This window comes from Pseudophryne corroboree, chromosome 10 (assembly GCF_028390025.1).
Source record: "Pseudophryne corroboree isolate aPseCor3 chromosome 10, aPseCor3.hap2, whole genome shotgun sequence".
Classification (NCBI taxonomy): Eukaryota; Metazoa; Chordata; class Amphibia; order Anura; family Myobatrachidae; genus Pseudophryne; species Pseudophryne corroboree.
In genome coordinates, this window is record NC_086453.1 from 324,298,597 (window position 1) to 324,326,352 (window position 27,756).

Consider the following 27,756-nt stretch of genomic DNA (forward strand, 5'->3'; position numbering starts at 1 on the left):
ATATGTCAGATGATGCATTATCTTACCACACAGCTGAACCAATGAGAAACTTAGAATATTAGGCAGTAGGATGGTTTGTTTCACATTGATTATAAAAGCCAAGATCGACCCTTGCTTAGGCGCCATTTTGAGAACAGCGCTCATGAGTGTCAGCGTAAGTAATCTGTATTTACCCACTGCGCCAGAGACCACTAAACCGGGTATGCTGTATTCTATTGATTTTTTACAATAAGATAATTGTATTTCCTGTTAAGGTAAATTTCAAACTTTCATCTAATTCTATTCTTCACAGTTAGAAGAAAATATAGGTCGTTTCAGACAAATACAAAACACACACACTCTTTATAAATGTTTCCTCCTCAAGATCTACATAATACCGAGTTCACTATCACTAGCTGCTTGGTTTTTTTAGATTAACTCCTTCTGACAGTCAAATGCAGCAATCTACATTAATGTGTTACATCCATCTTAAAAATACCCTCTGCTAACCATACCACACCTCGGCCCTGCATCCATTACAACCAATCGTACTACAGTTACTGGAACAGTTTTATCTGGCTTTGTAAACTTATCTGGTTTTGTGATAACATAGCTGTGTTTTATTGCCGTTTTGCAGTCAGAGTGACTGACAGTACGTTCCCAATTACAAAATGGCGCCGATTAAACTCCATGCTTGGCTGCCTGTTCATCATGCTAAAGACATCTAGCATCACTGCACAGATACACAGCTATGTCACCCAACCCTTATCACATTGCAGAGCCCTGCAGGGTGTGGCAACTGTGTCTTGGATGTGAGGAAGGATTATTGTCACAACATACATTTGTGCTATCCCACATAGATAAATACACTAGGGATGACTATCGTTCATCTATGAATCAAATTAATTCAAGGTTTATGACCGATGTAGAATACTTTTCCCAGCGATGGTGGAGAACCTATGTTTTCTGTACATCACTATCTCAGCCTAAACCAATATTTATGTATGTTCTAAAAATATATATATATATATATATATTTTTTTTTTATAACGATCGTAGTTTAGACCACAGCACCCGTGACTCACCACCCCTGATCTTTGATTGGTCAGCGGGTCTTTCATGGAAGCTAGGATGGCCATCTATGACTGAAACCATATATGGTCTCCCATAGCACAGTTAGGGGTCTATTCATGTAGCATTGAAAAGACCTTTTTTTGGCGGTAAACAGGGCTTTTCTCTGCCTACTGCAATTCACAGAGCGGGTTAACGTGTAGAAGTCTCTGACTTCTCCAGCGTTACCCCCGCTCTGTGCCTGAATCGCATCACCATACCTTTGAATGGTGAGTGCGATTCATGAAGGTGTGGAAAGCTCTGCTTTCCGCTTCTCCATGGAGTCCAGGTTCGCCATCTCAGGACGCCGTAACCTGAACTGTAGTGCGGAGACATCAGGGAAGCTCAATGCTTCCCCGATCACTGCTCTGCACCTCGCGCTGGCTCTGCCCCCCGACCTCACAGCAACTACTGCGGGCTGACGGGAGGTAAACACCCTGCGCATGCGCAAAGTGACCCTCCGCTGTACCCCGCGCATCGCTGGGAAGGACCGCTGGAGCAGACCTCACCGCAATAGCCCTAGACACCGCAGCGCATCGTCTTAAGGGTAAGTATACATTAATTGCTACTTATCACAGCTATACATCGCATCAAAGCAATGCGATGTGTAGTGATAAGTATCAATTATGTTTTCGTTTTCTGTATGAATAGACCCTTTAGTGACCATATTTGTCCACTCACACTTTTCACATCGCAGCTGAACACACCCATGGCCATCCCACTTAAAACACTGTTACTTGAGAAATAGTTATGCTGCTGATATTGATTTGGTATTGCCATGAGCGGTTATTTGTGCATTCAAGCAGTGCATACGCCCAGTGCGCTGCGTCCTGTGTCCGCAGTCACCGCCGCCTGCCCGCTCCCCGTCTGCAGCAGACGCCGTGGACTGTGTGGGCGTCCGCTGTAGCCGTCTCCAGTGACAGATACTAGAGGTCATTACTGACCTCTAGTGTCTGTACGTCGCTGCTATGGCAGAGATCTCATGACGTCTCTCCCATAGTGATCTATTCATGAAGCATTGAAAAGTGTGTTAAAGTGAGCCAGTGGAGAAGTTGTCCATGGCAACCAATCCGCTGATATGTATAATGTATAATGTAAAATATTTCATAAAAGAAAAAAAATATGAAAAAAAAAAATCTCAAACACGTTGTGATTCACAATGAAGGCAGGAAAGTGATCGTACCCTTATATTTGGTGTGAGCCGCAGGTGTTGAGAAAGCAGTAGGCTCCAGAGTTTAGAATCACAAATGTTACCCAAAGCATGCAGAGATTGTCCGTCTTGATTATGGAATAAGGCACAGCATGGCAAACCAACGCGTTTCTGGACTATGCTGTCCCTTTTTCAAGGTCTATATCAGGTTTGAATAATTTTAACATTGATGGGGAGAAACAGATGGTTTACTACCATCGATGGATGTTTCAAGGCTAGTGAATTATTTGGCATCTAAGTATCAGTGCATGGCTCCAGATAAATTGAAAACATAATTCTTAATTAATAAATGATTAATAGAAAAAAATTATAGAACATATATATAGAATTATTTAGTAAATCTTTGTCTTTATTTAGATTGTCTTAGTTTTAAAAAATGGCAGAGGGTGGTAGCAGAAAACGAACCTCACTTACTCAAGATGAAGCTGAAACATCTCACAGTCAGAAGAGTCACAGTGATGCTTCTCATGATGAATATGAATCTCCTGATGAAGGAAGCATCCACAGGGCCCCAAAGTTCACAGATGATGAAACAGACACCCTCATTGACCAAGTTATTCATCATACATGTCAGCTATTTGGTCCCGAAGCTTTTAATGTACACCAGAAATTTAAAAATAATACTTGGGAAGAAATAGCAAAATCTGTGTCTACAGCTCGAGATATACATCGAACTCCTGAAAGCTGCAAAAAGAGACTACGTGACTGTAAGAGGAAGACAAATCATAAAATAAAGTGTAGAAGAAAACTCCAAAAGGTTTGGGAGAAAAAACTAGAAGAGCACTTTAGAATGGTACAAGATGACGAGAGGCCACCCACTGGTTCCCAGGGTAACTATTTTACAAACTATAAATATGTATATAACTATATCTAGATAGATAGATAGATAGATAGATAGATAGATATATTAGCGTATTGTCCATGAAAAATATCAATCCACCAGATGTGTGTGTGTCTATATCTATATACACACAAACATAGGTGGAGTATGCCATAGCCCAATATCAATCAATAAAATAAAAAATGTTTACACATATATTTTAATGGGAGAGTAAGATAGTGAAAAATTTGTTTTATGATGGCAAATGTGAAAATAATTATTTTAATACACAACATTATAAAGAAAATTACATAAATTGACCTTCAGGCTGTTTGTATAATGTGTATATGAAACAAATTAATTGTGTAAATATACACACACTTTGTTTAATGCACAAAGTATGTTAAAAAATTGTATAAAATGACCTTACGGGTTTGTGTATAATGTGTATATTAAACATAAATGCACTCTGTGCTTCAATTTGGACACCATCGCCATGCGATCTCATTATGATATGCAGTTAGTACAAATACTTTCAAATTGTATATCCAAATTAGTACCTGAACCCATCATTTAGGATAAGGTTTACTCAATGTGTGTGTGTGTGTGTGTGTGTGTGTGTGTGTGTGTGTGTGTGTGATATTAAAATGTTTAGTAACTGTAATATTTTTATTTTATTTTTTATATTTGCTAAAGAACTTAAGGTTGCTCAAGAAAAAAATCAAAAGAAAACACATAAGAAAAAGCAGAAGAATTTGGAAGAGCAACAGTCTGGTAAAAAATTTAAAACAAAAGTAAAAACGTTACAACTAAACAGTAAATAATGTTTGCAATATTGTATGATGTTATATCGTGAGTTAGATAATAAATAGTTTATGTAAGATATTTCAAAATATAGTGCATATGAAAACATATACTGTTAATTTCTTTGTTCTATTGAGCCAAAATAAATACTTTGGTCATAATTAAAAATCAATGTAATTTTTTTTTTAAATACATATATAATTATTAGCTGAAAAAAATAGTTAATTGCTAAGTAAATGCTAGTATAATCAAAATAAATTAATTAAATTAAAATCTCTTACTTATGTCTCTCGTTTTATCAACGAGATATACCAAAAGTTAACTGATTACTTTGTAATTGATTATCAATAATTACACTTATAAAGGACATTCTACGAACGCTGCTGCCGCCAATGGGTAAAATTGCAGGCGCAAAGGAGAATTATGCCATTCTTTGTCAGCCCAATCCTGCTGCTGATGCTACTCTTCTAAATGCTGTAAATGTGTGGACTACAGGCAACCCTCACTATGTTATATATGTAAGATATCCGAACTTAATTTTTTCATGTAGGAGGTCATTAGGTAGATAAACATTGATTGGGCTACTAAAAGTCAACATTTATTATGTAGACATGGTCATTAGATTGACATGAGAAATAAGTAGACCTGAGTCCAACCTTCTTAATTTAATTAGTTATTTTTCTTCCTATTTAAGGATCAACTTGGACAACAATTGGGAATGGGAACCTGCAAATAATACAGCGGTAGCTGAGCTAGGCACCTTACACAACACATCACTTAACGAGGAATGTGAGAACAAAAACAGAATTAAAAACCCATGTTGAAATTTTTTACTATATAACTAAGTACCGACAACCCTTCTCCATACACTTATGTCTTGTCACTATTCATCCACGCAAGGCCGACCAGTAATGATTTTTAACTGTCACCCCCTTACCGGCCACACAGATAAGTGTTAGAGCTTTGTATTAGACTCACCTTTTTTTTTTACAGATTTTTAGTCAAATATTTCCACAGTGTGTTGTAAATTGCTACCTACTTTCCTGAGTTAGCGTTGAACCTAAAAACATACACACATGCTATCTAGCATCTTATTCTAATTTTATAAACATGCCCTCCTACTGTAAAATAATATTGTGCTAGCTATAATGTTTTACCCTATGTTGTAGAAATAAATCAAAAATTGGATTAGAAGCTATATTATTGAGCCAAAAAGGCTTTTTTTCTGTTGTAATAAAATAATAATAATAAATATAATAAAATATTATATGTATTAAAAAATATTAGTAAAAAAATATAAGTAAATACATTTTTGAGGTATGCTTTACACAGTTTTATAATGCTAGAAATATTGTAATGTCTATCAAATATTATGTATTTATATGTATGCAATGTTAAATATACCTATTATTTATTTCAGGTTCCTTTACAACAATTTCAAGGAAAGTTTCTTTTTCTGAAACAAAAACAGTTATGACAGACAATTTTCCTCCAACTGCGGATGAACCATCAGTGATGCCACATATTTTAACATTGGACAATCCTTCCATGGTGGACGAACCATCAAAGCTGCATCATGATGCAACAGCGGACCATGCTACCATGTTGGACCAACCATCAATGCTGCAACATACTTCGACAGTGGATGATACTTCCTTTGTGGCCGAACCATCAATGCTGAAACATTCGGCAAGAGTGGATGATCATTCCACGGCGGACCAAACATCAATGATGCAAGAATATTCTTCTGTGGTTCAAAGTTCCACTACGGTAGAGACTTCCACGGTAAATGAAACATCCATGAGGCAAGAACAATCAACAATGGATGATCCTTTCATGGAGGAAGAAAATTCAACCATGCTAAACCCTTTAATGTTAGATAAAGGTATTTATTTTGATCAATATAATTAAAATGTACTATCATTGATATTCAATATGGTTAAAAACTATGTTTAAGATTAATGGTATTTATCTATTATGTTTTAAGCCATAGAAAGCAACATGGTGACTGCCACACAGACACAGGATAACATTAATGAGGAGCCTGTATTGCACAGCCAGAAAAGTAATATTGATACAGAAGATACCAACCAGGTGGAATTGAATGCAGAGACTGCACATTCTAGTGTAATTGACCATGGTCTTCAAGACCAATTCCTGGACTCTACAAATCAAGGTAAATTTTTTTAATGTATAAAACATAGATTTTAATGAGATCCACTATCATTAATAGATACTGGTTTTTTTATAACTTGATTTTTTGGTTCTTCTAACTATACTTAATAAATTGTCTGTAAATTGATGTATTAACTGTACCTAGAACTTTTTATACACACAGAATGTGACGTTAGCAGATCACAAACCATTAGCCAACAGGATTCTTTAAAGGAAACCATGCAGCTAATTGAGAGGAATAGAAATGAAGAAATGAAAAAAATTGAACATCAAATAAATCAGCTGAATAATAATATACAGATTCTCAACACAACACAAAGACAACAGAATCAAGCACTTGTCACTCTTGCAAATTTTTACGATCATCTTGTTTCATCACAGAATGTGGCAGCAATCAACTACCAACAGATGCAGCACAGTATAAATCAAATGCTAGCATGGCAGTATGAGACTATTACCATCACACGCATGATTTCCACTTTCATGCAACTGTTGACAGAAGAAAGACAAAGAATGTCCAGATCAGATAATCCTTCTTGTATATCCAATGCTACAGCAGGAACCTTTGTATCCAGCTGTACACGTGGAGACTATGTAACAAGCTCTACACACAGAGAGTATGCAACGAGCGCTGCACCTGGAACCTATCTATACACCACTTTACCAGGAGAATCTGTATCCACCCCTGCAGCAGGAACAGATGTATCCACCACTTTACCAGGACCCTATGTATCCACCACTGCAACAGTAACCTATGTATCCACCACTTTACCAGTATACTCTGTATCCACTGCTGCAGCAAGTACCAATGTTTCCACCACTTTAACAGGACCATATGCATCCTACACTTTACCAGGACCCTATGTATCCACCACTGCAGCAGGACCCTATCTATCCACTACTTTAACAGGACCCTATGTATCCTCGACATTATCAGAACCCTATGTATCCATCCCTGCACCAAGACCCTATGTATCCACTACTTTAACAGGACCCTATGTATCCTCGACATTATCAGGACCCTATGTATCCATACGTGAAACAGGACCCTGTGTATCCTCCACTTTTGCAGGACCCTATGCATCCATCCCTGCACCAAGACCCTATGTATCCACCACTGCAACAGAACCCTATGTATGCACGACTGTAACAGGACACTATGTATCCTCAACTTTAGCAGAACCCTATGTATCCATCCCTGCATCAAGACCCTATGTATCCACTACTTTTACAGGACCCTATGTATCCTCCACTTCAGCAGGACCCTATGTATCCACCACTGCAACAGAACCCTCTGTATCCACGACTATAACAGGACACTATGTATCCTCAATTTTAGCAGAACCCTATGTATCCATCCCTGCATCAAGACCCTATGTATCCACTACTTTTACAGGACCCTATGTATCCTCCACTTCAGCAGGACCCTATGTATCCACCACTGCAACAGAACCCTCTGTATCCACGACTGTAACAGGACACTATGTATCCTCAATTTTAGCAGAACCCTATGTATCCATCCCTGCATCAAGACCCTATGTATCCACTACTTTTACAGGACCCTATGTATCCTCCACTTTATCAGGACCCTATGTATACAACAACTTACATGGAGACTATGTATCCACTGCTTATAGAGGCCTCAATGTATCCACCACTGCACCAGGGCCCTATTTATTGAAGCCAAAACCAGGACACTCAGAATCCACTACTGGACAAATTGCCTCAGAATCCACCGCTGACTCAGGACCCTCAGAATCCACCGCTGCAACAGGAAAGTATAAATCCACCGCTGCACCTGTACCCTCTGAATACAGCCCTGAAAACACAAATTTGAGAAGCATAGCTGTAGCATCAGAAGTGCATTCAAGATTGCAATTGGCTTATCGACCTAGCTCAAGCTATGATGAGAATATGGATCTTCGAGTCAGATTAGAGCGTGCAAATATTCAAATTCAACATTGGAAGAGACAGGAAGCTAACGATGAGGATGAAGCTTAAATATTAAAGGTAATTAATAAATGTATATAGATTGCATTATCAGATAACTAAATATGGTGAGACATATGTGCTATGCTTTTTTTGAAAAACGTAACATAAAAAATGTGTTTCCTCAAGATAACAAATGTGCCCTACTCAACGATCATCATCCTGCACTTAAAAAATCCTACATATAACACTAACATTTATTATTTTTAATTAGTTTTAGCCATAGGCTTCTTATTCAAATTGTGAGTTTGAATCACCAAACTCAATAGGAAACTAAGTTAATCCTACATTGATTTTCTATTGTAATTTTGTGTATGGTTTGTAAATTTTTCAAAAAAAAAACATCATTTGATTTACTTTGGATACAGTCTTAGCAGAGTGTTATAGGCTACAAGTTTAGACATCACAAGAGTGGAGTATAAGCAAAATGCTGGCATGTAGCATACAAATATCTTTGTTTTATGTAGAGGACCAGAGCTCTGGAAACACACATGTAGACAAAGTTGCCTGAAATATAAAAGGAAAACAAATAAAAAAAGAGTAAAGACATAAGGAAGAAGAGTGTTAAACAGGATATAATAAACTTTTAAATATATGTAGATATTTTCAAGTTATTTGGACAGAAATCTGTCCCTGAAGAAGGGGATTTTTAACAAAACATGTAGGCAATAAAGGGACACTTTTTGCATCATTGAATACGGCAGTGTGAGTGCAGCCGATTACCTTTCATCTACATAGTCATCTTATGCCAAGCTGACGAGGAGGTCACTGCAGCATATTGTATTTATTGTTTGGAGCACAGTACAAACTGACACTATATATATATATATATATATATATATATATATATATATATATATATATACATACATCAAACATCGGCACCGCAGACTAATAAATTAAACTCAGACATACGGCATTGCTTTGTCCAAGAAATGCATTCTTTCAGAATGTATTTTATTAGTCAGTAGTGCTTCCATTGAATGGTGATTTTTGCAATATTTTGGGGTTGTTTGGACATGATAATTTTGTCTGTGCCGTGAAACATAATTTATGATGGAACCCATTACTATAGTGCTTGTATATCTTTAACTTAACCATTGCTAATACAAATGATGGAAAAATCTTCGGTGCACTACTGATCTAGAGTCACAATGAGAAATATATATTGTAATATTTTATTATAATTAGGGTTGTTACCTTTAAACCTTGCATTTCTTTTAAAATGAAGACTACAGTAAAAGATAAGGTGGACAAAAGTATGGAAATTAACTTTCAAGAACTTACCTGTTTTACTTCATTTTTAGATATGTCACAAACGGTCTTGCGAGCCAGGGTGAAGGAACTGAAGACAGAGGGATACAGAGTCATCCATGTGTCCTGTTTGAAAAGACAAATCGATAATAGGAATATACTTTCTGAGATACTTCAAGTCGTGCATTCCTGAAAATGTTCTAAATTTATTTTGTTTTGTTTTGGTTTGTTCATGTTGGTGGGGTTCACATACTAATATGTTCAAGATAAAAATAGAGAAAATATATGTACAGACACATATTCCATATTACAGTGATTGTTCATGCATATATATATAATTTATATTCTAATAATATCCCAAAAAAATTATTGCAAGTTTTGTATTGTTAATAATTTGCATTTGCTTAACAATGCATTTATATATTCAAAAAATATATACAAAAGATTTGCGCTCTAAAATACACACACTATATGTAGTTGGATTCAGGCGGCTGCTCACCAGTTGTGGGCGGGCTGCCCCAACAATGGATCAAAGTGAGTGTGAAAAAAGAAAGAGTGGGAGCGCAGAATGAATCCAATATATTGTTTTATTTAAAATATTAATATGTCATCCACATAAAAATGCAGTACATGAACTAGCCTCAGAAAAAACAATTGATATTATATAAATGTAAACGAGACTGCCATATCTCCTGAACAAATATGAATAAAAAACCTTTAATAAACCCTAGTTAGGGCTGCATTAATGCTTCATGAAAATCAGCCGTGCGTCCACGAGCTGAAATGATTGTAAAAAGGAGACTGCTAAAAAGTGCCTCTGTTATAAGTCACTGTCCTCCTTATACACAATAGAATCTCATTGGTAGAGAGTGTCCCAGTACTGGACTTGCGGACAACCGTGCTGTAGTATTCTGTGGCAAATGGATAGTGATGGTCAAATTCTATTTGTGGTATATCACCTGATGTAGAAGCCTCTCCGTCAAAGGCGCTGTACTGAGCCGGGTTTGCTGGGGCTCTGTGCAGTGAACGTACAGCTGGTCTCGTCACCGGTGTACCATCCAGATGAACACGGTAGTTTAATTCTGCTGAAGGATGCTGTACCAGTCTGGATATGCAACAGTGTAAAAATACTGGAGCAGCAGATTCTCCGTCCGCTGGTGTAAAAATCCGTATTAATTGCGGCTACGGTCCACTCGATGCATGCGGCTCACAGGGTGTCAGGAGAATATAGCAGTCCAAATGAGGTCCTTCAAAGGAGTACCTTTGAAATGAAATAAAATTCATTTCCTTCTGATGAAACGGCCAGCGTTGTGGGACGAGAAACGCGTTAAGGTACTCCTTTGAAGTACCTCATTTGGACTGCTATATTCTCTTAACACCCTGTGACCCGCATGCATCCAGTGGACCGTAGCCGCAATTAATACAGATTTTTCCACCAGCGGACGGAGAATCTGCTGCTCCAGTATTTTTACACTGTTGCATATCCAGACTGGTACAGCATCCTTCAGCAGAATTAAACTACCGTGTTCATCTGGATGGTACACCGGTGACGAGACCAGCTGTACGTTCACTGCACAGAGCCCCAGCAAACCCGGCTCAGTACAGCGCCTTTGACGGAGAGGCTTCTACATCAGGTGATATACCACAAATAGAATTTGACCATCACTATCCATTTGCCACATAATACTACAGCACGGTTGTCCGCAAGTCCAGTACTGGGACACTCTCTACCAATGAGATTCTATTGTGTATAAGGAGGACAGTGACTTATAACAGAGGCACTTTTTAGCAGTCTCCTTTTTACAATCATTTCAGCTCGTGGACGCACGGCTGATTTTCATGAAGCATTAATGCAGCCCTAACTAGGGTTTATTAAAGGATTTTTATTCATATTTGTTCAGGAGATATGGCAGTCTCGTTTACATTTATATAATATCAATTGTTTTTTCTTAGGCTAGTTCATGTACTGCATTTTTATGTGGATGACATATTAATATTTTAAATAAAATAATATATTGGATTCATTCTGCGCTCCCACTATTTATATATTCTAATTGTATTTGCAATAATATTTGAATAGATTACCAATCGGAACATATTTGTGTGTTTAATGTACACATTACACAAATTTGCTTCCAAACTCGCAAAATACTAAATTTTTAATATTGATATATAAAAAATTGGAATTGGAAATTAAAATTATGAAGGTAAGGATGGGATCAGATTAGCAAATATATATGGTTCTTTGATGGCGTAAACCATCTAGCCAATTGACGCTATCATCATTTCCCATGTTTCCCTCAAAGACATACACGCGTATGTATTTCCCACATATTGCGTCATTTGAGTTTTAGGGTGCTGTAAGTATGAGGAATAATAATAAAAACAATAAGCTAACATAGTATTTTCAATGAATAAAACTTTTATTTTCTAAAGGGTGAACTTTGAACAGGTTAACATATTATAACTGGTAATAGATTTATAAATAAATCTTGAAAAAAATATATTGTATATGTTTCTATAATAAAGATTAATAAGAATAATATCACCGCATCAGATTATGTTATGTAGGATCAAGATGGTTTTCATATTCTTTGTTGTGGATTCATTGTGGATCAAGTTTCTTTTCCTGTATTGAAAAAAAAATAGTCATACACTGTGTGCACAAACAATGATGATTCAATAAAAAAATTTAAAAAAGGAATTTTTTTTACGTGTTTTCTATATAATAATATAAAAACAAAAAAAAAAAATTTTTTCATATTTGTTAATCTAAGAGTAATTTTTTTTTAGTTTACATTAAGGGAAAAAATCTGTCAACTTTAATACCCAAACATTGAGAGATATTACACAGTTTTATTAGTATTGTATAATTTTATTATTGTACTATATTTTGGTAAATATACACAGTTTCTGAAGAAGATGTGGAAATACTATTGCCATCCTAATCTGACAGTGTTTATATTAATGATGGATAAAAATTAAGAACATTTGATTTTGGTTATTGTTTAAAATAATTCAATAGGAAAATGTTAAATATATTGCTGTCATAACAATATAGTTAAATATGATATTTTTTCAAATAAATATATTCAGTTGAATAATATTTTATTGTTATGTAATATTAACAATAGAGAGTGGATCCATACTAGGCATTTCCAAAGTTAGAGATATGGTCCTGTGTAGTAATATATATATTAGTGTATAGGTAAAGCAAATATGTTCATTTTAGATATGTTAATATTTTTAAAGGTACATGATTCCAGGATTCATGTTAGAAGTACAATTTAGTTTAGAATTATAATTAAATAAAAAAAAAGGAATGAATCTAAAAATGAAGATATGGATATCAGACATTTCAAAGGTCATAACAGTTAACAAGATTATGTAAGAAATAAATTAAAAATATTATTTAATGTATGTAATATGTTTTGTTAAGAGCTGATTAAAGTACGTAAACAGGCTAAATATAAAAATGATAAAAACTGTTTCAATAGGTATAGTTACCGCAAAACCAAATAATGAGGAGTCCTAATCAGCGGATTGCAGTTGATTGGAAGGGCAAACAAGATAACTAGTTTAGGTGAAAAAAAAATATAATTAACAATGTCAAGATTAAACTATTACATTAGAACAGATGATTAAGGTACATAAATAGAAGACAAATTATCTACATCAAATTGTTTTAAAATGCATATTACCTGGAAAGTAATAAGGAGAAAAAATCTTCTTTGGCTTGCAGATGATGATTGGGAGGTCAGAACAGTAAACTAATTTAAAAAAATTGAGTAAATATATTAGCAATGCAGAAAAGTTAGCAAATGTTTAGAATAGTTGATATGCACTTTGAAATTGTATACAATTTAGAGAGCAATATTAAGGGGGGTACTCATGGAGAGATCCATGGCTAAAATCTAATCAATCTGACTAGATTGATTAGATTTTCTGCACATATCACTCGTGTGTAGCCCCCTCTGCGATAGCGATGCGCGGTGACGAACATCGCTATCGCTGCTGCTAGATTGAGCCTGCATGCAGACCATTACAGTTACATCAATTTAGAGTTAGTGTCTACTATACTATATTGACATTTGTGTGCTAATAAATTCTTTATAATTTAAAAAAATAATCAAATTTAAGGGAAGGGGGTATTGCTTGTTTGAGAAATGAGGTGTAACAATGTAAGATTGTTATTAACCAATCATAATATTTAGTATGTTACATGCACAAGAAAACATTAATAATTTAATTAATACCTATCACTGTTTTGCATTTTTACAGTTTATACATAAATTAGAATTTATCTCATTGTGTTAAAAACAGTTATTTCATAAGGATAAGGCCAGGATAACACAGCATGTGTCTAAATGAGTTATGGAACCACAGCATACTGCATGCCTTTAAACTTTTTTTTTATTATAGTGATGCCAACACTGTGGCAGTGCATGCTGGGTAGTTTAGTTACACAGAAGTTGGTGAGACAAAGGTTGCCTAACCATTACCTAGTCCATGGTTTCCTTCGGCATTTTAAATACACCTCCCAGCAAGCATGGACAACATGTTTAAATATAATAAAAGCAAACCTGTGAGAGTGCATGCTGGGATGTTTATTTCAACAGCAAATGGAGAACCACAGCATGTACACCATGAATTAGGCAAATAAAAAAATCTAACCGTTGCAGTAAAAATAGGAATTCAAAAATGGTGCAACCAAATATATATATATATTTGTTTTGATATAGAAAATATTGTAAATCTGTTTGATAAACAATATAATTGTTTTAATTGAAGAATATTAATAAAATTTATGTTAAAATTAATGAAGGGAAACTTTATGAAAAACATTACATGGGTACAACTGTGCTAAACTGAAATGGGAAACCATTATATTTTAAATCTTTAAAATATAGCTAGAGATTTTTGATTGATGTATATTTTAGAATGGAAAACATAATGTAGAAAATACTTGAATAATAGTTAATTTCTATAATTATAAAAATTCTACTTACCAGTAATGATAGCACCCGAAAATTCAATATGTGAAAAGTGGTTTTTTTTTTATGGTATTTTAAATGATTGAAAGTCAACTAATGAAAAATAAACCATAGAAAATATGAAACTTAACTTTAAAATGAAAAAATAACTATGTTTAGAATTAGTTTTAAAGTTACTCCAACTTGAGATGGAAGGCAATGGCATTTAGAAATTCCATCAAATCTATGAAACCAAGTTGGGCAAAACATTTCTGTAGTGCATCTTCTCGAGCAGTATTTTCACGTTTGGTTGGTGTTCGGGCAACATTAAAGGTTACTTTTTCAATGAGCTTGGTGGTCATTTGTTGCTCCTTGTGAAGATAGGAGATAAGTTTGTAGACTCCAAACTTTTTCTCTCCCAGGAGAATATTCCATCTCCTGTGCCATCCTTCCAACTTATTTTGGGTCCTTGGAATCCCACCAACCATATTGTCATGCACTGACCACATGCATGGTGGAAACAGTGGGGGACATCTGTTTTGACTTCTGGTTCGTTCTCTAAGCCGCCCCAATATATATGTCTCCTCAAAATAAGTTACTAATGTAGCAGCATTAGGAGGCATTTCTGATTTTAATTGTTCAAATGCAGCAGGGATTTCGTCTGCTGGGAGGAAGGAAAGTGCCTGAAGGTTCCTAAGTTTCATAGCAAAAGCATGATCACGTCCATATTGTACAGATAAGCCACATGATTGAATTTTTCGCCAAATATTTTGACCTAAATGAAACAAGCAACACTTATGTGTGCTACTCGGAAAAACTTGTTTAGCTGCTTGTATTGCAGCATTCTCAAAATCTGTCAAAATGTAAAGAGGAGAAAATAGAATATCATATTCCTGTGCATAATCCTGTAGGTCTTCTAAAAAACGGATATAACAAACCTCACTTTTGCTACTAAGCAATCCATAGACCAGTGGGACGAAGCGTTGCGTACTGTCATCTGTGCCAACCATAGCATGAATTGAGTATATTTGTCTAAATAGGGTTGGACACGTTTTGAAAGTGCCATCCATTACCCAATACGGTGCCTCATGAAGCTTCCGCAAGTTAGCTTCTGTACTGAATAATAGTGTCCTTTCGTTGTGGAAAGTACTGTCCTTTCCAAGAAATTTTATCCCATCAATGTATTCCAAATTATGTGGGATATCAATATCATCGAGTGTGGTTGGCTCAGGTGGGCAATCCGCTCTCCTTACCCTTTTCACAAGTTTACGGAGGGATTCACTGTTAGGAAGACAGGCAGCACTAGTAGACGGCATTTGGGCAGTAACCGCTTGAATTATTACAGATGGTGGATCATTGGTATCCCTTGCACGTTGCTTTATTGATGCCTTGGCAATGGCAACATCTGTTTTTTCAGCCTTCGGAGTATGAGTATGTTCTCCATGAGTATTAAGTTGGTGCTGTCCTGCAACAATGGTCGTCTTTGCAAAACATGAACAAGGGCCGGTCTTCCTCTCTGTGCAGTGCCAATAGACGACATCACCACGCTGCTTGTTTTTTGCCAAAAGATATCCGTCTATGTTTAAGAGCATTCCTCTTGTAGAAGGAACCAAACGACATGAAGGTTCATCAGCCATAGTTGAAATACGAATGAGTACTTGATCAGAAGGCTGGATGAATGTCGATTATGTAGACCTGAGCTAAGAGTAACTCTTTATAGCATTTTGAAGAGGGAGGAGAGTTAAAATATATTCAAATGTAACCAATGGCCAAAACTTTAAATTTAAATAAGTGGGAGGGTTAAAATTAACAAATATTTTTTAAGGGTAAAACGTTGGGATATTGATTGGATTTAAATAAAAAACTTTTATTAGGATACATACCTATACTAGTATAAAATATAAAAAATGTATACTTAGAGAGGTTTGTCAATAATATATGGAGAGTGCCGTCATACGATTGTTCATGGTCCGGAATGAGACTTGTAGCGACACGCAATAGAAATAACTTTGTAGGTGCCAGAGTCTCATTAGAGGCACATAAAGGGGTACAGGGGGAGGTATGAGAAGAATGGGAGTGTACGTCCAGAAATAGAGGGGTGCGCAGGGATGGGTGGGGGGGGGGGGATAGTGTACCATGCAGGGAATGATTGGCGGCAGTGGGTAAAGGCTTGTGGGAGATTGGCGGGCAGCCTTGGACTTGTAGTTCCATGCTTTAGAGGAGGGTATTTGATTTGGAAATTAGCGGAGGAAGCTTTTCATTTTGGATGGATTGGGGGGGGTGTAAATTTGGGAAGGGTGATGACTTCAATGAGGGTGCATAGAATAGTCTGGGGGGGGGGTTTATTATTTGGAGTTTGAAAACAACACGCACCCAACATGTTCTTGGGTGCGTGATCATTCAAAGGTTTTGACAGGAGAGACATGGGGTCTGGAGGAGACAATAAGATAAGTGGTGAACTTTATGTGACTCGGATTAGTATGGTGTTTGTATGTAAGAGACTTGGAGTCTACAGATAGGGGTGTAAGGGAGACATAAACATGATTTAATTTGTTTAGTATGGGTGCGCAGGGAGGGGGGGGGGGGGGGCTAGTGTACCATGCAGGGAATGATTGACGGCAGTGGGTAAAGGCTTGTGGGAGCTTGGCGGTCAGCCTTGGACTTGTATTTCCAGGCATAAGAGGAGAGTCGGGCGGCTGAAGCTATTAACGGGGGTAGCGTCTAATGCAAGACGCCTGATGGGGTGCGCAGGGATGGGGGGGGGGATAGTGTACCATGCAGGGAATAATTGACGGCAGTGGGTAAAGGCTTGTGGGAGCTTGGCGGTCAGCCTTGGACTTGTAGTTCCAGGCATAAGAGGCTTGTGGGAGCTTGGCGGTCAGCCTTGTACTTGTAGTTCCAGGCATAAGAGGCTTGTGGGAGCTTGGCGGTCAGCCTTGTACTTGTAGTTCCAGGCATAAGAGGCTTGTGGGAGCTTGGCGGTCAGCCTTGGACTTGTATTTCCAGGCATAAGAGGAGAGTCGGGCGGCTGAAGCTATTAACGGGGGTAGCGTCTAATGCAAGACGCCTGATGGGGTGCAGGGGGGTGGGGTGTGAAGAGAACACATAGGAGTGTACGTCCAGAAATAGAGGGGTGCGCAGGGATGGGGGGGGGGGGGGATAGTGTACCATGCAGGGAATGATTGACGGCAGTGGGTAAAGGCTTGTGGGAGATTGTCGGGCAGCCTTGTACTTGTAGTTCCACGCATAAGAGGAAAGTCGGGCGGCTGAATCTATTAGCGGGGTAGCGTCTGATGCAAGACGCCTGATGGGGTGCGCAGGGATGGGGGGGGCTAGTGTACCATGCAGGGAATAATTGACGGCAGTGGGTAAAGGCTTGTGGGAGCTTGGCGGTCAGCCTTGGACTTGTAGTTCCAGGCATAAGAGGAGAGTCGGGCGGCTGAAGCTATTAACGGGGGTAGCGTCTAATGCAAGACGCCTGATGGGGTGCAGGGGGGTGGGGTGTGAAGAGAACACATAGGAGTGTACGTCCAAAAATAGAGGGGGTGCGCAGGGATGGGGGGGGGGGGGGGGGGATAGTGTACCATGCAGGGAATGATTGGCGGCAGTGGGTAAAGGCTTGTGGGAGATTGGCGGGCAGCCTTGGACTTGTAGTTCCATGCTTTAGAGGAGGGTATTTGATTTGGAAATTAGCGGAGGAAGCTTTTCATTTTGGATGGATTGGGGGGGGTGTAAATTTGGGAAGGGTGATGACTTCAATGAGGGTGCATAGAATAGTCTGGGGGGGGGTTTTATTATTTGGAGTTTGAAAACAACACGCACCCAACATGTTCTTGGGTGCGTGATCATTCAAAGGTTTTGACAGGAGAGACATGGGGTCTGGAGGAGACAATAAGATAAGTGGTGAACTTTATGTGACTCGGATTAGTATGGTGTTTGTATGTAAGAGACTTGGAGTCTACAGATAGGGGTGTAAGGGAGACATAAACATGATTTAATTTGTTTAGTATGGGTGCGCAGGGAGGGGGGGGGGGGGATAGTGTACCATGCAGGGAATGATTGACGGCAGTGGGTAAAGGCTTGTGGGAGCTTGGCGGTCAGCCTTGGACTTGTAGTTCCAGGCATAAGAGGAGAGTCGGGCGGCTGAAGCTATTAACGGGGGTAGCGTCTAATGCAAGACGCCTGATGGGGTGCGCAGGGATGGGGGGGGGATAGTGTACCATGCAGGGAATAATTGACGGCAGTGGGTAAAGGCTTGTGGGAGCTTGGCGGTCAGCCTTGTACTTGTAGTTCCAGGCATAAGAGGCTTGTGGGAGCTTGGCGGTCAGCCTTGTACTTGTAGTTCCAGGCATAAGAGGCTTGTGGGAGCTTGGCGGTCAGCCTTGGACTTGTAGTTCCAGGCAGAAGAGGAGAGTCGGGCGGATGAAGCTATTAACGGGGGTAGCGTCTAATGCAAGACGCCTGATGGGGTGCGCAGGGATGGGGGGGGGATAGTGTACCATGCAGGGAATAATTGACGGCAGTGGGTAAAGGCTTGTGGGAGCTTGGCGGTCAGCCTTGGACTTGTAGTTCCAGGCATAAGAGGCTTGTGGGAGCTTGGCGGTCAGCCTTGGACTTGTAGTTCCAGGTATAAGAGGCTTGTGGGAGCTTGGGGGTCAGCCTTGGACTTGTAGTTCCAGGCATAAGAGGAGAGTCGGGCGGCTGAAGCTATCAACGGGGGTAGCGTCTAATGCAAGACGCCTGATGGGGTGCAGGGGGGTGGGGTGTGAAGAGAACACATAGGAGTGTACGTCCAGAAATAGAGGGGTGCGCAGGGATGGGGGGGGGGGGGGGGGATAGTGTACCATGCAGGGAATGATTGGCGGCAGTGGGTAAAGGCTTGTGGGAGATTGGCGGGCAGCCTTGGACTTGTAGTTCCACGCATAAGAGGAAAGTGTAGAAATATTGGTAGGTCTATTATTGTTATGTCTATTAATGTTGTGTCGATCTGTTTGTTGTCTGTTTTAATGTTGTCGACCTTTATGTTTGTCTATCTTACGGTGTGTCTGTTCCATGTGATGTCTATTAATGTTGTGTCGATCTGTTTGTTGTCTGTTTTAGTGTTGTCGACCTTTATGTTTGTCTATCTTACGGTGAGTCTGTTCCATGTGATGTCTATTAATGTTGTGTCGATCTGTTTTTTGTCTGTTTTAATGTTGTCGACCTTTATGTTTGTCTATCTTACGGTGTGTCTGTTCCATGTGATGTCTATTAATGTTGTGTCGATCTGTTTGTTGTCTGTTTTAGTGTTGTCGACCTTTATGTTTGTCTATCTTACGGTGAGTCTGTTCCATGTGATGTCTATTAATGTTGTGTCGATCTGTTTGTTGTCTGTTTTAATGTTGTCGACCTTTATGTTTGTCTATCTTACGGTGTGTCTGTTCCATGTGATGTCTATTAATGTTGTGTCGATCTGTTTGTTGTCGATCTATTTGTTGTCTATGTTTCTTGTTGTCTAGGTTTGTGTTTGTCTATGAGTGTATTATCGAACTATTGGTTTGTATATATGTTTCGTGTCGATCAGTTTGAATGTCTATATGTTTGTTGTCGATGATTGTGATGTCTGTGATATTTCCGTTCTATGTTTTCTTTTGTCTGTGAACATGTTGTCGATGTTGTCATGTGTCTATGTTGTGTTTGTCGGTGTTGTTTTGTTGTCGGACATGGTGTTGTCGACCTATTGTTGTTGTCGATGTAATGTTTGTCGACCTTTTAGTGTTGTCGATCAAGTTAAGTTCGATTTTAGGTTGTCGATCTGTTGGTTGTCGGTCTTTGCTGGATCGATAAGCCGTCCGGATACCAGGTTTAGGTGCCATCAGGGAAGCATTGGCATTTCTATAATGGGTGCAATGGGTGCGGTGCACATGGGCCCCTGGGTCCAGTGGGGGCCCACACCGCACCCATTGCACCCATTTTAACACTTACCTTTCCGGAGTTCAGCGCTGGGAGCTGTGATCGTGCCAAAAATTGCTGCCAAAATGGCCGCCGCGCATGCGCAGTAGCCAAATTGGTCTCCGGATCATGGCGGGCACCATGTTTCCGGAGACCTGCGCATGCGCAGTAGACTCCAGCACAATGCCGGAGTCTACAGTGTCGTGCAGAGGAGGGGGCCCACCCGGAGGTGCACACGTGTCCCCTCCTCTGTAGGAACACCCCTGCCGGGAGGGCTAGGGATAGGCTGCGGGGAAGGTCAGAGGGTGGTTAGGGTTAGGCTACGGGAAGGGGGGATTAGGGTTAGGCACCACCGGGAAGAGGTTAGGTCTAGGCCCTAGGGGGGATGGGGGGTTAGGGATCACCTGGGGGAGGTTAAGATCAGGCACTAAGGGGGGAGGTTAGGATTGGGCTACGGGAAGGGAGGGTTAGGGTGGAACAGTCTTGCCTCCCCCCTGTCGGGATTTCAACTAACGGGATGCTGGCATCAGTATCCTGACCGCCGGCATCTCATACACGAGCAAATTATACTGAACACACACACACACACACACACATGCACATACATGCACACACATATATAGACAAAAGAAATAACCTCAGCACCCAGTGTATAAAACGTGTCATTCCTGCAAATACGAGGCAAGTAATCAAAATCCAGTGGTGTACTTGTTATCTATCTATCTATCTATCTATCTATCTATCTATCTATCTATCTGTATATAAATTAGAGATGAGCGGGTTCGGTTCCTCGGAATCCGAACCCCCCCCGAACTACACCCATTTTACACTGGTCCGAGGCATACTCGGATTCTCCCGTATGGCTCGGTTAACCCGAGCGCGCCCGAACGTCATCATCCCGCTGACGGATTCTCGCGCGATTCGGATTCTATATAAGGAGCCGCGCGTCGCCGCCATTTTTCACTCGTGCATTGGAAATGATAGTGAGAGGATGTGGCTGGCGTCCTCTCACTTTGTTTCAGGGGGCTGCATATCTTTATTCTGGGGACCAGCAGTATTATAGGAGGAGTACAGTGCAGAGTTTTGCTGACCAGTGACCACCAGTATACGTTGTCTGCCTGAAAAACGCTCCGTATCTGTGCTCAGTGTGCTGCATATATCTGTGCTCACACTGCTTTATTGTGGGGACTGGGGACCAGCAGTATTATATAGGAGGAGTACAGTGCAGAGTTTTGCTGACCAGTGACCACCAGTATTATACGTTCTCTGCCTGAAAAATGCTCCATATCTGTGCTGCATTGTAGTATATAGTAGGAGTACATTGCATAATTTTGCTGACCACCAGTATATAATATATAGGAGTACGGTACAGAAGGCCACTGCTCTACCTACCTCTGTGTCGTAAAGTATACTATCCATCCATACCTGTGGTGCATTTCAGTTTTGCACAGTTTGCTGACCACCAGTGTATAATATATAGCAGTACGGTACAGTAGGCCACTGCTCTACCTACCTCTGTGTCGTCAAGTATACTATCCATCCATACCTGTGGTGCATTTCAGTTTTGCAGTTTGCTGACCACCAGTATATAATATATAGCAGTACGGTACAGTAGGCCACTGCTCTACCTACCTCTGTGTCGTCAAGTATACTATCCATCCATACCTGTGGTACATTTAAGTTTTGCACAGTTTGCTGACCACCAGTATATAATATATAGCAGTACGGTACAGTAGGCCACCGCTCTACCTACCTCTGTGTCGTCAAGTATACTATCCATCCATACCTGTGGTGCATTTAAGTTTTGCACAGTTTGCTGACCACCAGTATATAATATATAGCAGTACGGTACAGTAGGCCACTGCTCTACCTACCTCTGTGTCGTCAAGTATACTATCCATCCATACCTGTGGTGCATTTCAGTTGTGCGCAGTATATATAGTAGTAGGCCATTGCTATTGATACTGGCATATAATTCCACACATTAAAAAATGGAGAACAAAAATGTGGAGGGTAAAATAGGGAAAGATCAAGATCCACTTCCACCTCGTGTTGAAGCTGCTGCCACTAGTCATGGCCGAGACGATGAAATGCCATCAACGTCGTCTGCCAAGGCCGATGCCCAATGTCATAGTAGAGAGCATGTAAAATCCAAAACACAAAAGTTCAGTAAAATGACCCAAAAATCAAAATTAAAAGCGTCTGAGGAGAAGCGTAAACTTGCCAATATGCCATTTACGACACGGAGTGGCAAGGAAAGGCTGAGGCCCTGGCCTATGTTCATGGCTAGTGGTTCAGCTTCACATGAGGATGGAAGCACTCATCCTCTCGCTAGAAAACTGCAGTGCCACTCCTAGATGGGCCAGGTGTTTGTGTCGGCCACTTGGGTCGCTTAGCTTAGTCATCCAGCGACCTTGGTGTAAATTTTAGGACTAAAAATAGTATTGTGAGGTGTGAGGTGTTCAGAATAGACTGAAAATGAGTGGAAATTATGGTTATTGAGGTTAATAATACTATGGGATCAAAATGACCCCCAAATTCTATGATTTAAGCTGTTTTTGAGGGTTTTTTGTAAAAAAAACACCCGAATCCGACAAAAAATTTTCAGGGAGGTTTTGGCAAAACGCGTCCGAATCCAAAACACGGCCGCGGAACAGAATCCAAAACCAAAACACAAAACCCGAAAAATGTCCGGTGCACATCACTAGTATAAATACAGTGAGTGTACAGTATACACACACATGTTCTTACACCCAGACTACGGCCCAGAACAGGCAATTCCAGACGTATTGCTCCTCCAATCACTTCCCTCAGACTATCTGTAAATAGACAGTTGTTATTGTATGATGAAATAATGATTACATATGTACGTTCCTAGCGGGTAATGGTGGTTTATTTCTCCATGACACCTACTTATATATTATCCTTGGATCCAACTCCTGGCTGTAACTCAGTCTCTCTCACCTCAGGCTGCTATGAGGGAACGGAACACATGCATCCTGGCACACACAGATGTAGTACAGGTAACAGCAATGTTTGTAAGGTACAGGTACAGCAGGTGTAGCAGTGTACTCAGTGATGCATTGGATGTGCGCCAGGATATTTCATTTACATTATATAAGGGACGGGACATGGGGGGTAATTCCAAGTTGATCGCAGCAGGAAATTTTTTAGCAGTTGGGCAAAACCATGTGCACTGCAGGGGGGGCAGATATAACATTTGCAGAAAGAGTTAGATTTGGGTGGGTTATTTTGTTTCTGTGCAGGGTAAATACTGGCTGCTTTATTTTTACACTGCAAATTAGATTGCAGATTGAACACACCACACCCAAATCTAACTCTCTCTGCACATGTTATATCTGCCTCCCCTGCAGTGCACATGGTTTTGCCCAGTTGCTAACAGAATTCCTGCTGCGATCCACTTGGAATTACCTCCATTGTGAGGGAGCGATTTTTCACAGTTTTTCTCCAATATTTTTTTTTCGGCCTGTCCTATTAGGTCGCCAAAGAAAATATGCTGAGCCTGCTGAGACATTCCTGCCTCCTACAAGTAATGCATCTGTGAAGAGCCGGCTACAACACCCTCCCCGGTGGTGCCTAACCCTAACCATTCCTACCTGCTGCCTAATTCTAACCCTCCCTCCACTGTAGCCTAACCCTGATCGTCCCCGGTGGTGCCTAACTCTAACCCCCCCTCCCCCCCTCCCTGTAGAATAGTCCTAACCCCCCCCCCCCCCAGCAGCCAAAACCCAACCTCCCCCTGTGGCTTACCTCTCCGCAGCCCCTGCAAACCTTCATTCAGGATCCCGGCGCCTGGATTGCAATCCATGGGGTAAATTTACTAAGATGGGAGTCCTGTTTAAGACGGGATGTTGCCCATAGCAACCAATCAGATTCCAGGTACCATCTTCTAGAAGGTGAAAAAAATGAAAAGTAGAATCTGATTGGTTGCTATGGGCAACATCCCATCCTTAATAGAACTCTCATCTCAGTAAATTTACCCCCATGTCGGGATTCCGACAGCCGGGATCCCAGACGCCAGGCTCCTGACAGGATTCCGGAATATGGCGGTACAGTATGTCATATGCCACTTCTCTTACTGCTTTAAATGTAAAATTATCAGATTTAATTCACTTACACTTTCCATACCGCCTCTACTGTTTATCACTGAGTAGGTGGATAATAATCGTTTGGGAATAAATAAGTAGATTTCATCATAAATTGCATTGTCTAGAGAGACTGACTAGATGAGTAAGCTGTGGGACATGACGATATTTAAAAAGTTGCAGGACAGTAGTATTGCCCCTACATAGGTACTTGGACTGTTCTTCAGAGATGGACGCATTGCAGTAGCTAAAGTACGCAATTGCAGCAGGAGACGGCATGGGATCACTTGCATGAGCATGCCCCCATTTTGAAGAATGCTACCCGATGCCACCCCTCCCAGTCCCCAAACGTCCACAGCCTGTCAATCATGCTTGGGGGCACTGCGTGAGATCACACAGGACTTGTTCTGCACATGCACAGTCCCACAAACATGGAAGATGTACTGTACGGAAACCATCCAGTTCTGTAAATCTCTAACTCAGATCAAATACACAAACATGGTAATAGACACTGGACAGTGTAGTTAGTAAAATCTACTGTATTCTATCGCCAAAGAAAAATTTTTTTAACGTTGCCCTGGGGCTGATGCTCTACTCTCACGTACCCAGACAAAAACCAGGAGGTAGATTGTGTGAACAGGAGGACCAATCAAATGCAGCAATTACGCCTTGAGGTTGCCAAACCCCCCCCCCCACACCTCTGCCTCCATTTATAGATGGCTAGCAGAAGCGGCTCTTGCCACGGGCAAGCAGGCTTTTTGCCCGGGGCGTCGCTGTCCCAGAGGGCGCCGCCGGGGCAAGAGTCGCTATTCCTGATCCCCGCTCCCAGTCCCCGTTCCCCGTCATGACGTCTCCCATAGAGAGGGCAGCGCAGCAGCGGTCGGGAAGCATGAGCGGGGCTGGTAAGTATTGTGGTTTTTTTGTGTGTGTGTTTGTAAGTGGCGCTACTGGGGCACAGCTACTGGGGGCACAGCTACTGGGGGCACTACTACTGGGGGCACAACTACTGGGGGCACAGCTACTGGGGACAAAACTACAGGGGGCACAACTACAGGGGGCACAACTACTGGGGGCACAACTACTGGGGGCACTACTACTGGGGGCACAGCTACTGGGGACAAAACTACAGGGGGCACAACTAATGGGGGCAAAAATACTGGGGGCACAGCTACAGGGGGCACAACTACTGGAGGCACAGCTACAGGGGTCACAACTACTGGGGTCACAACTACAGGGGGCACAGCTATTGGGGGCACTGCTACAGGGGGCACAGCTACAGGGGTCAAATCAACTGGGGTCACAGCTACAAGGGGCACAACTACTGGGGGCACAGCTACTGGGGCACTGCTATAGGGGTTACAAATACAGGGGTCACAACTACTGGGGGTACAGCTACTGGGGTCACAACTACTGGGGGCACTGCCACAGGGGGGAAATCTACTGGGGGCACAACTACTGGGGGCACAGCTACAGGGGGCACAGCTACTGGGGGGGAAATCTACTGGGGGCACAGCTAATGGGGCACAGCTAATGGGAGAAAATCTACTGGGGGCACAGCTACAGGGAGGCACAAGCCCCTTCCCTATGAAGAAGCCACGCCCTTTTTTTGGGCACGTGCCTCCGGCGCGCACCAACTCTATTTTACCTGGGGGAAAGGAGGGGCACAGTAAACTTTAGCCCTGGGCACCACAAGGTCTAGAACCGGCCCTTATGGCTAGCTTAATTGATTTGTAGGTTCTGTATTACAGAGCTGGTAGAGCCCCAGGAAAAAACACATTGCATGTAACGGGTTCCTGCTATAGGAATGAGCATGTTTGACTCTCAGATTGTTCTTAGTAAGATGTTCTGTTATCTCACGATGTTGTGACAACGTGAAATTCATTAGCTGTTACTGTAGCTCAAATTGCCTGAGGCAAATTTCAGATTTTGTTACAAAACCATTTCCATATTTCTAAGGAACTGTTCTGCTCTGATCTGTAAAGGATATGTATGTTAGATAGAATAAATGCATGTGTATATATCGCTAGCAATATCATACTTGCCTGCTTTCCTGGAATGGCCGGCTCCTGAAAGTCGTGTGGCGCTCCTGGCCATCCAAAAAAGTCTCCCACATCATGCTTACACCCACCCGCACCCCTCGCTCACCCCCACTCACCCCCGCTTCAGGAGGAAGAGTTGGTGGGCGATTTATGCTGATTTGGGCACCCAAATAGCACTTATAGCCTTGCACCTGGCACTTTGGTCAGGTTTAGCCGTTTTACGTGGCTAAACCCGACACTTATGGGCACGATCATCGTGTTAAAAAAGAACAATTGAATAGCACCCCCTGATACCCTGTCCCTGTAGACGGGAGAGATCAGGTGCGCACAAACAATTGAAACTCCCCCTTAGAATGAGCAAACTGCTCATTGAGAATTCTGTGAAATTTGCAAAAGGTTGATTGTTATACAATAGACAGCTGCGGCATAAAATACATAAAATAAAAAAAATACAGGGAATAAATGCACTGTAACCTCTGCAATAATGTCCCAAGATGATATGGGATTATATATATTTGTGTTTGTCTAGGTGGAAAGCTTGGTGTACAAAGGTATAATATTTTTATTGAGGGATTATGACATTGTAGCATATAACAATACCTCTGAGAAGAATGTTTGTGTTTCAGAATAAAGTTACACTGCTGATTGTTTGTTCCTGTCAGCCTTGCCCTGTGAGCTTAATGTGTTAGTAAGTTCTTAGTTTACAGGAACTGTCATGACACAACACAAACAGTCTTATCAGTCTTACAAGCTCCTGTAGCTATGTTGTGTCAGGTCTGCCATAGTGCCCAGTTCAGATTCACTTCTAGTAGTTTTCTAAGGGAAATGAAACCTCCTGGGGCTGACGCAGAGTTTAAGTCCATTTGCAGAGCATATTGGCCCTCATTCCGAGTTGTTCGCTCGCTAGCTGCTTTTAGCAGCCATGCAAGCGCTAAGCCGCCGCCCTCTGGGAGTGTAATCATTTTGTGCAGCTTCAGAGTAGCTCCAGACTTACTTCTAGCTTGCGATCACTACAGACTATTTAGTTCCTGTTTTGATGTCACGAACACGCCCTGCGTTTGGCCAGCCACGCCTGCGTTACCCCAGGCACGCCTGCGTTTGTATCTGACACGCCTGCGTTTTTCCACAAACTCCCCGAAAACGGTCAGTTACCTCCCAGAAACATCCACTTCCTGTCAATCACTCTGCGGCCAGCAGTGCGACTGAAAAGCGTCGCTAGACCTTGTGTGAAACTGCATCGGCTGTTGTGAAAGTACGTCGCGCGTGCGGATTGCGCCCCATATGCATGCGCAGAAGTGCCATTTTTTTGCCTGATCGGTGCTCTACGAATGAAAGCAGCTAGCGATCAACTCGGAATGACCACCAT

At 41.0% G+C, this 27,756-nt stretch overlaps 1 protein-coding gene and 1 long non-coding RNA gene across 4 annotated transcripts; one reads left to right on the forward strand and one right to left on the reverse strand.

Annotated features, from left to right (window-relative positions):
* Positions 1 to 2,008: 2,008 nt before the first annotated feature.
* LOC134966644 (serine-rich adhesin for platelets-like) lies at positions 2,009 to 9,480 on the forward strand. 3 transcript variants are annotated; one of them, XM_063943543.1, is made up of 6 exons: positions 2,009 to 3,129; positions 3,816 to 3,893; positions 5,344 to 5,808; positions 5,911 to 6,099; positions 6,244 to 8,108; positions 9,395 to 9,480. In XM_063943543.1, exons 1-5 carry the CDS (start codon positions 2,676 to 2,678, stop codon positions 8,097 to 8,099), a joined length of 3,042 nt encoding a protein of 1,013 aa, XP_063799613.1. In that variant the 5' UTR covers positions 2,009 to 2,675; the 3' UTR covers positions 8,100 to 8,108; positions 9,395 to 9,480. The 3 variants fall into 3 exon arrangements, with proteins under 3 accessions (XP_063799613.1, XP_063799614.1, XP_063799615.1); XM_063943544.1 differs by having other exon boundaries at positions 6,262 to 8,108; XM_063943545.1 differs by lacking the exons at positions 2,009 to 3,129; positions 3,816 to 3,893 and adding an exon at positions 4,345 to 4,441.
* On the reverse strand, positions 7,828 to 12,917 carry LOC134966645 (uncharacterized). The gene is made up of 5 exons (XR_010188684.1): positions 12,849 to 12,917; positions 11,891 to 11,970; positions 9,375 to 9,467; positions 8,445 to 8,594; positions 7,828 to 7,917 (listed from the first exon to the last, which is right to left on the reverse strand). It is a non-coding gene; the product is annotated as an uncharacterized LOC134966645 (long non-coding RNA).
* Positions 12,918 to 27,756: the final 14,839 nt, after the last annotated feature.

Coding starts and splice junctions, on each gene's coding strand:
- LOC134966644 (XM_063943543.1), top strand. CDS start 2,676: ATGGCAGAGGGTGGTAGCAGAAAACGAACCTCACTTACTCAAGATGAA. Junction 3,130..3,815: donor GCCACCCACTGGTTCCCAGG/GTAACTATTTTA, acceptor TATTTGCTAAAG/AACTTAAGGTTGCTCAAGAA. Junction 5,809..5,910: donor CCCTTTAATGTTAGATAAAG/GTATTTATTTTG, acceptor TTATGTTTTAAG/CCATAGAAAGCAACATGGTG.